The sequence below is a fragment of the Dipodomys ordii genome, unplaced genomic scaffold (assembly GCF_000151885.1).
Source record: "Dipodomys ordii isolate 6190 unplaced genomic scaffold, Dord_2.0 Scaffold7, whole genome shotgun sequence".
Lineage (NCBI taxonomy): Eukaryota > Metazoa > Chordata > Mammalia > Rodentia > Heteromyidae > Dipodomys > Dipodomys ordii.
Genome location: NW_012267223.1, coordinates 2,686,292 through 2,697,899, shown reverse-complemented (window position 1 = coordinate 2,697,899; position 11,608 = coordinate 2,686,292). Strand labels below are relative to the sequence as shown.

Below are 11,608 nucleotides of genomic sequence, written 5' to 3'. Positions count from 1 at the left end.
TGGCTCAAGTGGTAGAGCGCTAGCCTTGAGCTGAAGAGCTGAGGGACAGTGCCCAGGCCCAGAGTTCAGGCCCCATGACCGGACCCCCAAAAAAAGAGTCTCCCAAGAGACTTTGCTGCCAGGCTGGCTTCAAACCATGATCCTCAGATCTCAGCCTCCTGAGTAGCTAGGGTTACTTGTGTGAGCCACCAGCTGCTGTCATTTTTTTTTTGGGGGGGGTAGGAACATCTGAAAACAAGTGTATGTAGAGTCATGACACTTTCCCTGAGTTCCAAAGTGTGCCTGCCTAGGACCAGCTGCTTCCGCACTGCAGTGACCAGCCAAGGAACTCCACTGTGATGGGCTCATCTCATTTAATAGGGAACACTAGGTCTTTCTCCAGGTTCTGGGTGGCTGTGGCCATTCCTGCCCAGCAGCTAAGGCCTCCTTGTACCAGGCAGCCTGTCTCCTCAGAGGCCTCTATTCTAGGCTCTTTTCTGACACAGTTTTTTTCTGTTGAGTTCAAGCTGGGTGTGTGTAATGCAGTTTGTAATCTGAATATTTCTTCTGCTTTCCCCATGAATAGTTTCGAGGTTGGCTGCACATGCAGAGGGCTGGAGAGCCCTCTCTGGCCCCGCCCACCTCCCAGTGCAGGCATATTGCCAGACTGTGTCCTTACTGGCCCCAAGTCCAGGGATTCAGTTAAGGTGGTGCCTACTAGATCTTTCCATCATACTGGCACCATTGTGACTCTTGACTGCAGGATAATACTTGGAGACCCACTTTTCTGCTCTGGAATGGGGTCCATTGCAGACCTTTGTCCGTGCGGCTTCCTGACCACATTCCCGGCTGTGCAGAGGCCTTACCTCATCCTGACATTCCTCCCGGACACAGTGTCAGGGAGCTCCCTCGCTGACACACTTTCTCCCTGGCCACTTTTCTTAGTAGCACTGTAGTTTATAATGCTATACCTCGTCTTTCTTTCTGGTGTTCAGACTGGTGGCTGGGGTCCTTTTGGGCTGCTTCCTGGTGTCCTTTGGACATACATGTTCATGTCAGTTCTCTGTGTAAAGAAATGCTTCAGAGATCTGCATGTCGAGTTTTCCTTACCACAACTGTCATTGCGTCCAGGCTCTTCCAGTGGGTTAGAGCTAGGGCTTACCTATATTGTTTCTAATAAAACAAGAATGTTTTTAATCAGGCACTGATGGCTCATTCCTGTAATCTTAGTTACTCAGTGTGCTGATATTGAAAGATTGTGGCTCAAAGAAAAGACTTGGAGATTCCATCTCTGGCTAACCAGCAAAAACCAGAGCTTAGAGGTTCAAGTAGGAGAGCACCAGTTCTATCAACTCTTTGCAGTCTTTCTTGCCTGCATCTTGCCGGGAGGTTGGTGGGAATTGTGTTAGGCCTGTGCATCCAGTTGAGCAGAGCAGACATCCTCTAAAGTTGTCTTTTTCGGGAGAAGGAGAAGATACTGGTTGTGGGGTTTGAAGTCAGAGCCTGGGCATTGACTCTTGAGCTTTTTTGCTCAAGGCTAGCAGCCACAGTGCCACATTTGGCTTTTTGGTAATTAACTGGAGATAAGAATCTCACAGACTGGGCTGGGATGTAGCTCAGTGGCAAAGCGCTTGCCTAGCAAGTACAACGTCCTGGGTTCGATCCCCAGTACCAAAAAAGAAAAGACAAAAAAAAAAAAAAGAATCTCACAGACTTTCCTGCCAGGGGGCTGGCTTTGAACCATGATCCTCAGTAGCTAGGATTACAGGGGTGAGCCACCAGCGTCCCTCTATAGTTGAGTCTTTGTTCCATGAACATGAGGTAGCTTTCCTTTCTAATGGAAGCTGCGGGTGGGCGGGCATGCATGGAGAGCCGCTCCTTTCTCCAGAGAAGAGCCAGGCCCACTCTTCCTTCCTGTCTATGTTCTTTTGACCATAGGCCTATGAGAGGAGGTTCCCTACCTGTCCTTTGATCCCAATGTTCGTGGACAGTGACACTGTGAGTGAATTCAAAAGTGAAGATGGGGCTATTCACGTCATTGAGAGGCGCTGCAAGCTGGACATAGATGCCCCCAGGCTACTGAAGAAGGTCAGTGAGGATGAGTGGCCGGCTTAGAGCTTCTGCCTGACCGGAGGTGTTGATAAAGCCTTTCCTCTGTACTTCTTCATTACAGATCGCAGGAGTGGATTATGTCTATTTTGTCCAGAAAAACTCCCTGAATTCTCGGGAACGTACTTTGCACATTGAGGCCCACAATGAAACATTTTCTAACCGGGTCATCATTAATGAGCACTGCTGCTACACGGTGAGTGGCCACCCCCACCCTGGGCCACTGGGGCCTCGCAGCACCATGCCGCTGCTGTGACACCGGCATCACTGCTGTCGGATGCGGGAAGGAGGTAGCAGCTGTGGCTGGAGCACAGTGTGGTTGCTCTTAACAAGTCAGCCAAGGATGCCTTGATTTGGTTTTAAAGATGACTTTTCTTCTCCTCCGACTCTAATACTTCAGAAATGTATTTGAAAGACTAAGATACTGTGTTTCTTTAAGAGTAGAGAAGAGACGAGTGATGGAGGCCCTGAGTTCAACCCCTAGTACCACAAAATATAAAAGAAGCCAAAAGATTAGTGCTGACAGCCTCTGTCTGTATTGCTTCCTCTGATTGGCACAGCTCCCGGCAGCTCATTAGAATAGCCCCGCCTCCCAGCTCTCCACTTCAGCGGCTTCTGAGCCTCCCTTCCCTCTCTCCTACTCACATTGTCGCTGTCCCTTCACTGTGCCCAAGGCTTTTTGACTGTCTTGCTGCCCCAGACACGAGGCAGCTTCCCCAAGGACTTCTTCGTTCCCTCCTCAGCCTTAGCCCACTAATGCCTGCCGTGGCCACTCTAGTGACCGCCGCAGCCTGCCCCGCCCCCAGTCCTCCCTTCCGGAGGTGCGCCGTGCGCTGAGGCTGTCACCTGCCCCAGGCGAGGCTGTCACCTGCCCCAGGCGAGGCTGTCACCTGCCCCAGGCGAGGCTGTCACCTGCCCCAGGCGGTGCTCTTGCTTTTCCCTACGCGAGGACCCAGCTCCATGCGCGAGCTGAGGGAGTGAAAACCAAGGCTGCTTTTGTAGTCACTTTTGGGACCTGTCATGGCTTTCAACCCCTCTGTAATCCTGCCTGCTGCTTTCCCCATGGCAGCATTGGTAGGAACGTTTCTCTGGGGTCCCAGTTGGAGGATGAACGGTGTGAAGTAGGTCTTAGCGTTGAGTGTGTTAGTGGAGCTCTTTTCTCTCTCTGCAGGTTCACCCCGAGAATGAAGACTGGACTTGTTTTGAGCAGTCTGCAAGTTTAGATATTAAATCCTTTTTTGGTTTTGAAAGTACAGTGGAAAAAATCGCAATGAAACAGTATACCAGCAACATTAAGAAAGTGAGTCTGTGGGCTCCCATAGCAAAGGGAGAGGGCATGGACTTGGAGGAGCTCTGAGCTTGGTGTGATTTGGAAGTCAGGGATTCCCCTGCCTGCTCAGGCTGCTGCTTCAGCCGGAAGTGGTTACATGGTGCTGGTGGCAAGGGCAGCAGTGGAGGTTGGATGAGGCAGCGGCAGCCGCCAGCTCATAGCACCCTCAGGTTTGCCCTCCAGATTTGCTGAGGGGAGGTACCATTGTGCTGAGATCCTCCAAAGGTGGACACAGGATCCCCAGCCTTTGAACTGAGCTCCTTGGCTCTTAGGGATGGGGATGGAGAAGTGTTCGCATGGGGTGGTGCAAGCCTTTGGAAGGCTTGTTTGATTTCTCAGTGTTTTATTTTTATTTATTTATTTATTTTTGGGTCCGGTTGTGGGGCCTGAACTCTGGGCCTGGGCGCTGTCCCTCAGCTCTTCAGCTCAAGGCTAGCGCTCTACCACTGCGCCACTTCCGGTTTTCTGGTGGTTTACTGGAGATAGGAGTCTCACGGTCTCTCCTGCCCGAGCTGGCTTTGAACCGCGATCCTCAGATCTCAGCCTCCTGAGTAGCTAGGATGACAGGCGGGAGCCACCGGCGCCCGGCCCGTAATAGACTTCGATCCTCTGACCGCAGTGCCCTCTGGTTTTCCTCTCCTCTTCATGCTGGTTCCCCCAACAGTCTCCCCTTTTACAGTCTCGGCCCATTATTTCTTTGATGACTTAACACCTAGACTCCACATAGGCTTTTGGGGCTTGGCTGATTTCATTCAGTGTAATGGTCTCTCTTTCTCTTGTCTCTGGCTCTTCTGGCTGGGTTCTCTTTGCTTTCTGGTGTGTCTTGTCTTTCTTCTAAGACTAGCAGTGAGTGACCGGAGGGTAAAGGGACTAGGTACAAATCCTGCTGGCTACCAACTGAGTGGCTGGGAGGTGTTGATGCTTGCTCTGCAGGTGGTGAGCAGGTGAGGTGGAGCCTAATGATGGCCACGCCCTCCCAGACCCTCATATACAGTGAAATGATGCCTTTGTACAAATGTGGGCAGTACATGCATGCAGAGGCCTGAGGGCTAGGGGGTGGTCTTGCCACCCCAACCCCTACTCCTAAACCCCCATCCCCAGGGCCGGGTTCAGATAGGTGGCCAGTGGGTGGGGCAGAGCAGCACAGCTTGAGGGGTGGGGGGCCTCTTAGTCTCAGAAGCTGCCCCACCTTGTCCCTTCCCAGCCCTCCTTGCTTAACTCAAATCCTATGCATATCAGGTTTCAAGCTTTAGGTCAATTCCTCAGAAATGTTCTCATTCCGCCTTTCATCTCATCTCACTTGTCTCCCCCTGGACTTCATTCCTGGGCCTTTTGACTCTGCTTTCCAAATTCTGGCAGTTAGGTGAAATATGCCTTTTTCATTCACCAAGGTTGTGTTCTGTCTGGAGCCTCCTGTGCCGTAGTCCTATACGGTCCCTGCTGGGTAGGCCAGGCCACCCTCTACCTCTGCGTCCTCCCTATTCTCCTTTAGATGCTGGGATTGTACAAGTACACCACCATGCCCATTCAAATGAATCAGTCCTCTTCATCGGCACAGAGGCTGGCTAAAAAGTCTGGCAGCAGAGGGTCTCTAGGTGAATCCTGAGGATCCTGGTGGGTCATTTTGGTGAGGCCTGTGTTCCTCTCATGTGTGAAGGTTTTGCGTGCCGTGTGTGCTCCCTGCCCCCTGCATTTCATAGAAGCTGGGGAGTCCAGTCAGATTTACTTGCAGTTAAAAATGGACAGTTGTGATCTGCTTTTGGCACACACTGCTCAGAGCAAGCCGAGCCTGTCCCTGTCCCCGCTCCCCCAGGCAGCCACGGGGCAGGCGGCATGCGTAGGGCTGGCCTCGCAGGGACGGCCTCCGCGCTTGAGTTGGCTCTCACCTCTCTCACTTACCTGCTTCTGTTTAAAAAATTCCACAGAAACCCAAACCTGGTGTCATGGAAAATTCCAGGCTTATCCAAGTGGAGAATTGTACAATCATGCCATGTACCCACCACTCATTTTTGATACCGTCATCTTGCAATAATTTTCCATCCTCTCCACCCCCCATTTAAAGCAGATTGCTGGTATCTTTCATTGATAAATATTCCAAGCTTCTCTATTAAAGAGTGTTTCTCTTTTTTAAGCCTCATTACATTAAAATATTAATGATTCCTTGATAGTATCTCATACCACATGAAATGTTCAGGTTTTCTCAGTTATCTCAGAAGAAAATGTCATTTTAGAAATTGTGTGGATTCTGCGTCTATGGTTACTTTGCTTTTTAAATCCTTGCCTGGCTCTGCCCATCTCCCTTTCCTTCTGATTCTTTCCTGCCATTGATCTGCCCGAGAAACCAGGTCACTGGTCCTGCGGGCACCTCTCTCTTCTGCTGGTTTAATTGTTGCTTACAGCAGAAGGCTGCCTCTGCAGTGACTTCACCCCTCCCCAGCTCTGCTGAAACTTGCTATGGAGATGATACTAAGGGTTAAAAGCAGCTTGCTCCCCTTTTGTTCCCATAATGATTTGAGGAAATTTGGGGCTACAAAGAAGGTACAGAGTATTTGTCTCAAATTAAACTGGGCCATTCTATTTATAGTTTCTTTTTAACCCACTGACTTGAGCCAGCCCGCTTTGTGCTGAGTGGAATGAGTTATTGACAGGTTTCTGTGTGGTGTGTACAGAAATCTTGGCAGAAGTGTGGCTGGAGGCTGAGTGGCTGGTGTGGTGTGCTGTTCATTGACCTTTACCCTTCTCTATCTTCAGAGCCTCAATGGCCTGTGGGGTGGGGGGAGGGGGAGCTCCCTTGAGAATCTGTCTATTAAAGAGGGATTGGGTGGACAGCCCTTAGTATTGATTTCTTTTTCTTGACTTAACCCATAGCGGAAAACAGCTTTTGTGTATTTCCGGTGGTATTGTTTTAAATGTCCTGACATACTGCGTTGTAATTCTTCCGAAAGGGACAATCTGACGTTAGGACTACCAGTCTATTTTTGTTTCTTTGTTTATAAGAAAGAAAAAAAAAACTTATGGAACTGTGATCCTTCTGCCTCAGCCTCCTGATACACAGGCATGCACCACTATGGCCAGCTAAGAAAAATGGTAAATCTGCTGCCTGGGCATTTCATGGATCTATACTTCCCTGTTTGGCAAGATTCAAGTTATTGCTAAGGTCCAGTTAGTAAATGTCTTAACATGTTTGTTAAGTTGGTTGTGTGCTCGGCTCCCTTCCTCTCTGGTGTTCAGCTCTTTCTTCTGACCTTTCTTTGTCCCACGTTCTATCTTCTGAGGTCAGATGGACTCTCCCTCTAGTTTTGCTGTTTGGGCACCTCAAGTTGTAGGTTTTGCATTTTCTGGTGTTCACTTAGTAGTTGGTACTGTTGTAGAAATCACCTCTCCGCCCCCCAGCTCTTTCTTCCCCAGTGACACTGCCTGGCAGATTCCTGTAAACCCAAAGCGCTGGGCCTGCATACCTCACTGGCACTTCCAGACCCATAGCAGGCTGAGTTCGAATTTCCTCCCAAAGATTCCTGGATTTCAGCTGGATGGGCTATTTTTTAAGCAATTCTTTTACTTTATGAATATGTTATTCTGTGACTTCAGGTAGCCCTAATGGTAAAATATATTCTGTTTCCAGTTTCATACCTGTATATGCATTAAAAACCAAGGCCAGAACTACAACTACAGGTACATATATAAAGAAGTAAAATGACTTTAGGAGTGTTGATGTTATAGGATCTGTGCCTTAGTCTTCAGAAAGCTCTTCCCCAATTCCTTGTTCTCTTGTCCTAGTTTTATTAGCTCAGAGTTGGTTTCCAATGCAAATCCCAGCCATTCTGAGTTGTGATTCTTTGCTGAATGGAATCCCTCCAGAAAGGCCCAGCCTAGCCACTGAGGTTTCCTGGCTCTGAGGTGATTCTGAGGTTCTGATGCCTGCTCAGATTGGAGAGCCCGCTGGCTTAGGCCCTTTAAAGGAACCCAGCAAATGAATTGGGCTCCCTGTGTGTTAGGAGTGTGCCCTGCCACTGAGCTGCGCCCCCAGATCTGCTGACTTAACTCAGATAGGCAGGTGCTCTACCGCTTGAGTCCCACCTTTAGCTCTTTTTTTTTTTGTCGGTCGAGGGGCTTGAATCTGGGCATGGGCACTGTCCCTCAGCTCTTCACCTCAAGGGTAGTGTTCTACCACTTTAGCCACAGCACCATTTCTGGTTTTCTGGTGGTTTATTGGAGTTAAGAGTCTCATAGACTTTCCTGCCCAGGCTGGCTTTGAACCACGATCCTCAGATCTCAGCCCCCTGAGTAGCTAGGATGACGGGTGTGAGCCGCCGGCACCCAGCTTCAGTTTTTTTTGCAGAAGCATCTCAGTCTCTCCCCCAGGCTGGTTTAAAACTGTGAACCTCCTGTTTTACAGTTCCTACGGTAGCTGAGATAACAGACTTACACCACTACGTCCAGCTTTTTCTTTTGAGCTGGAGTCTTGCACACTTCTTGTCTAGAACCAGAATCCTCCTAATGTCTGCCTTCCATGCAGTAAGGATTATAAGTGTGTGTCTCCAGTACTCAGCCCTGCTGGGGAGCCTGCCACTCAGGTGAAGGGAGAGATGAGGTTTGGGATGACAGTGGAGGAGAAAGAGAATGCTACAGATGGCCCTGCCTGCCTGTTCGGCGTTCAAGATGTGACTCCTGATTATCTTTTTGTTTGTTCTTCTGAGAATGTTTTAAATCATAAACTCTTCAAGGTCTGTGGTGCACAACTTGTAGAAGAGTCATTTGATAACTTTTTGTCATTTGATAGTCATTTGATAGCTTTTCCTGATGGATTAGAGCAACTCCCCCTGTCAGCCTGCTGACGCTGTGGAGCTTTGTTCTGCTTCAGGAGGCCAGATAACATTCCCATAGCTCATTGCATTCTTTCATGTGGGCACACACATGGCGTCTTTGAAAGCTGACAGCTGCAATTCCCTGGAACACCAAATGCTCTTCTGAAGTCCACGAGCTATCTTTACACCACAGAAAGTAAAACAACTCTGCCAAGTCCACTTGATTTGAAGAAATAGGCAAAACTGCTATTTTATTGTCAGAGATATATTTATGCCCAGTTTGTTCTTTATTAAACCGTACATTTTATGGATTAGGAATAGCTTTTTGGATTCCCTTGGGTCCCTTTAGTATCATGCAGTTACGCTAAGTACACGTGGAAGCTGAGAAGGGGAACTAGCAGACACTGCAGACATTCTTTCAGCCTTGGGCTTCAGTAACTGTGGCATGTAGAACTCAGACTTTCGAGATTTATTGAAAGATAAAAGGCATCTTGAGTAACATAAAGGTCCCTATTTTTTTTTCTAGCTAGTGTCTTCATTTTCTAACAGGTCGGTTAATGTAATTTTATTCATTCAGTCATTTATTTTTATTTTTGTTAGTCCTGGGGCTTGAACTCGGCCTGGCTGCTTCCCTGAACTTCTTTGGCTCAAGGCTAGTACTCTACCACTTGTTCCACAGCCCTACTTCTGCTTTTCCTGAACAGTTAATTGGAGATAAGAGTCTCACAGACTTTCCTGCCTGGGCTGGTTTCAAACTGTGATCCTCAAATCTCAGCCTCCTGAGTAGTTAGAATTACTGGTGTGAGCCACTAGCTTCTGGCTCTGTAATTTTATTTTGATAAGGGAGAAGCTACATAAAAACTTCGGAACTCTGTGGATGTCCTTTATGAATGTTAAGCATTATCAGACAGCAGTGGTTTGCCTTTATGTTTATTTTGTCAGGACCAGATACTGCCATTTTGGTGGTAGGCAGCAAATAGAAAAAAGAGTAGGGGTGGAATTAGCATGCACATAATGTTTTGAGCCAAGGATAACCCAAGCCACTTGACAAGGCTGAGCTGGAGCCGTGCAGATGAGGATTTAAATAGAGCAAGGCAGTGGAGGCGAGGCCTGGCCTGCGCTGTAGCGGGACCTCCACGTTCCAGGCTCCCAGCAGTCCTCCGTCCCACTGGATGTGTTGGTTACTTTGCATTTTATCATGTCATGACCCAGGTCTTGCTGTGGTGCTCTAGGCTAACCTAAACACCTCTGCTCAAGGGATCCTGAGTGTCAGGGCTGCAGGCCCAGGCCACGGTGCTGGGCCTCCCCTTGTTTGTACAACTGGTTAAATGACATAATCAGAATAGCCAGTCAGCACGTCCTGCTCGTGGAAATAACCAGCCACACTTACAGTTCAGGAAATGTCTTTTTCGAAGGGAATGAAACACGACACTCAGTGTAAATTATTCCTCTAGGTCCCAGGGATTTGCTTTACTTATATGAATCCAGAGCAGCCAGGCCTGAGTTGGGTTTTGCATGAATCCCAGCTAGTGTGGAAAGCTACCAGAGGTTGGGGGTGGGAGGGAGCAACCCTTCTACTGTCCACATCCAGGGTTGCTTTTTTTTTTGGTCTGTTGTGGGGCCTGAACTCTCGGCCTGGGTGCTGTCCCTCAGCTCTTCAGATTAAGGCTAGTGTTCTACCACTTGAGCCACAGCACCACTTCCGGCTTTTTCTGCTTATGTGATGCTGAGGAATTGAACCCAGGGCCGCATGCATGCAAGGAGCCACAGCACCACTTCCGGCTTTTTCTGCTTATGTGATGCTGAGGAATTGAACCCAGGGCCGCATGCATGCAAGGCTAGGGCTCTACCACTGAGCCACCTTCCCATGCCCAGGGTTTTGTCTCAATGTCAGACACAGGAGACAGCCCTCCGCAGCCAGTGCGTGCTGTGCCCCGCCCGCCTCCTCCACCCCCCAGCCCTCCTCCTTGGCGACTTCCTGCAAGTGACACAGAGTGTGTTGTTACTGGACAGCACACCAAGCTAAGAAAGTCTGTGGAGTCTCATGATCGTGAACAATTTAGAGTGCTTTATAAATGGTGCTGAGACCCTCAACTACAACTACAATGTCATGTTGGTAACTTTTAGGGAGAGAGAAAAAAAAAAAGCCTGAGGCCTGGCTGGCTTGAGGTCCTCCTTGCTCACAGCTTTATTTTTATTTTATTTATTTAGTCGGTTGTGGGGCTTGAACTCTGGGCCTGGGTGCTGTCCCTCAGCTCTTCAGCTCAAGGCTAGCCCTCTACCACTTGAGCCACAGCGCCACTTCCGGTTTTTGATGGGGGGGGTGTTATTGGAGATAAGAGTCTCTCAGGGACTTTCCTGTGTGGGCTGGCTTTGAACTGCGATCATCAGATCTCAGCCTCTTGAGTAGCTAGGATTATAGGTGTGAGCTACCCGTGTCCTCCACAGGTTTAAAACGATCTAGTATGAGAATCTTAGTGCACCAACAGGGCAAAGAAGGGCCCTATGTCCTAAGGGCAGCACATGACTAAAACAGGTCAACAGGCTGTCTCTGGGGTCTGCTGTTTCCTGGAAAACTGACGAAGCTCCCTTGTGGCGGGAGCTCACTAGTGCTGCCGCTGGCCACGGCATTTCTTTGGGCTCTGATCCGAGGGATGGTTGCCTGACCTGGACTCCTGTGTGACAGACAGGACAAAAATAAACACAATGACAACAACAACAAAAACACACGAAGACCACCTACAAGGTGTAACAACAGGAGCAGCAGTTAGCAGGTGCCGTGAGCCAGTATTTTATTTATTGCTCAGCCTTACTTTGAGAGTAGACAAGGTTTTTATCCCACTTCACAGCTGCTTGCCAAGGGACAGTCCTTGAGTTGTGGGGTGACCGCCCTGTCCCCTGTTCGCGCATCTCCCCGCAGTCCCCACCCCACCACCAAAGACAGAGAGTCTTTGCTTATTTAATAGACTTCTTTCTTGTTCTTTAACCTCCTTCCTCTCCGCTGGTCTGTTTAGGTTCCCTGCTGGCAAGAACACTTCCCAGCCTCATCTTGAAACCCCCTCTCGAACTTCCTGTTCTCTGGAACTGGAGCTATTGCTACTGGGTGCTGCAGCTGGGTTTGGGTCTAGGTCCAAAAACAGGAGAGCTCAGGCTCTTATTTGCTCTGCCATCTGCTCCCCAGTGATTGTCTTCCGCTCAAAATGACAATGCCCAGAGAGTGGCTTGATGATGATTTGCCAGGAAGGGTGGGCCTGGGGGCAGGAACGGGGATGTAAAACAGCAGGAGCCCGGGTGCTGGGGTGGTCCTTGGTGCTGAATTGTGCAAGGCTGTCCCGGAAGTCCGTCTACTGTCCTGAGAATGGTAGGTGTTCTCTCTCCCCTCCCC

General features: G+C 49.2%; 1 protein-coding gene across 1 annotated transcript in view; it reads left to right on the top strand.

Annotated features, from left to right (window-relative positions):
- Window positions 1-11,608, top strand: part of Sec14l1 (SEC14-like 1 (S. cerevisiae)) — a 31,630-nt gene that overhangs the window by 7,971 nt on the left and 12,051 nt on the right. Inside the window, exons 2-4 of the mRNA XM_013036387.1 lie at window positions 1,918-2,067; window positions 2,153-2,284; window positions 3,260-3,388. Of these exons, the coding sequence (XP_012891841.1) occupies window positions 1,918-2,067; window positions 2,153-2,284; window positions 3,260-3,388 (411 nt within the window). The remainder of the gene's footprint in view (window positions 1-1,917; window positions 2,068-2,152; window positions 2,285-3,259; window positions 3,389-11,608) is intronic.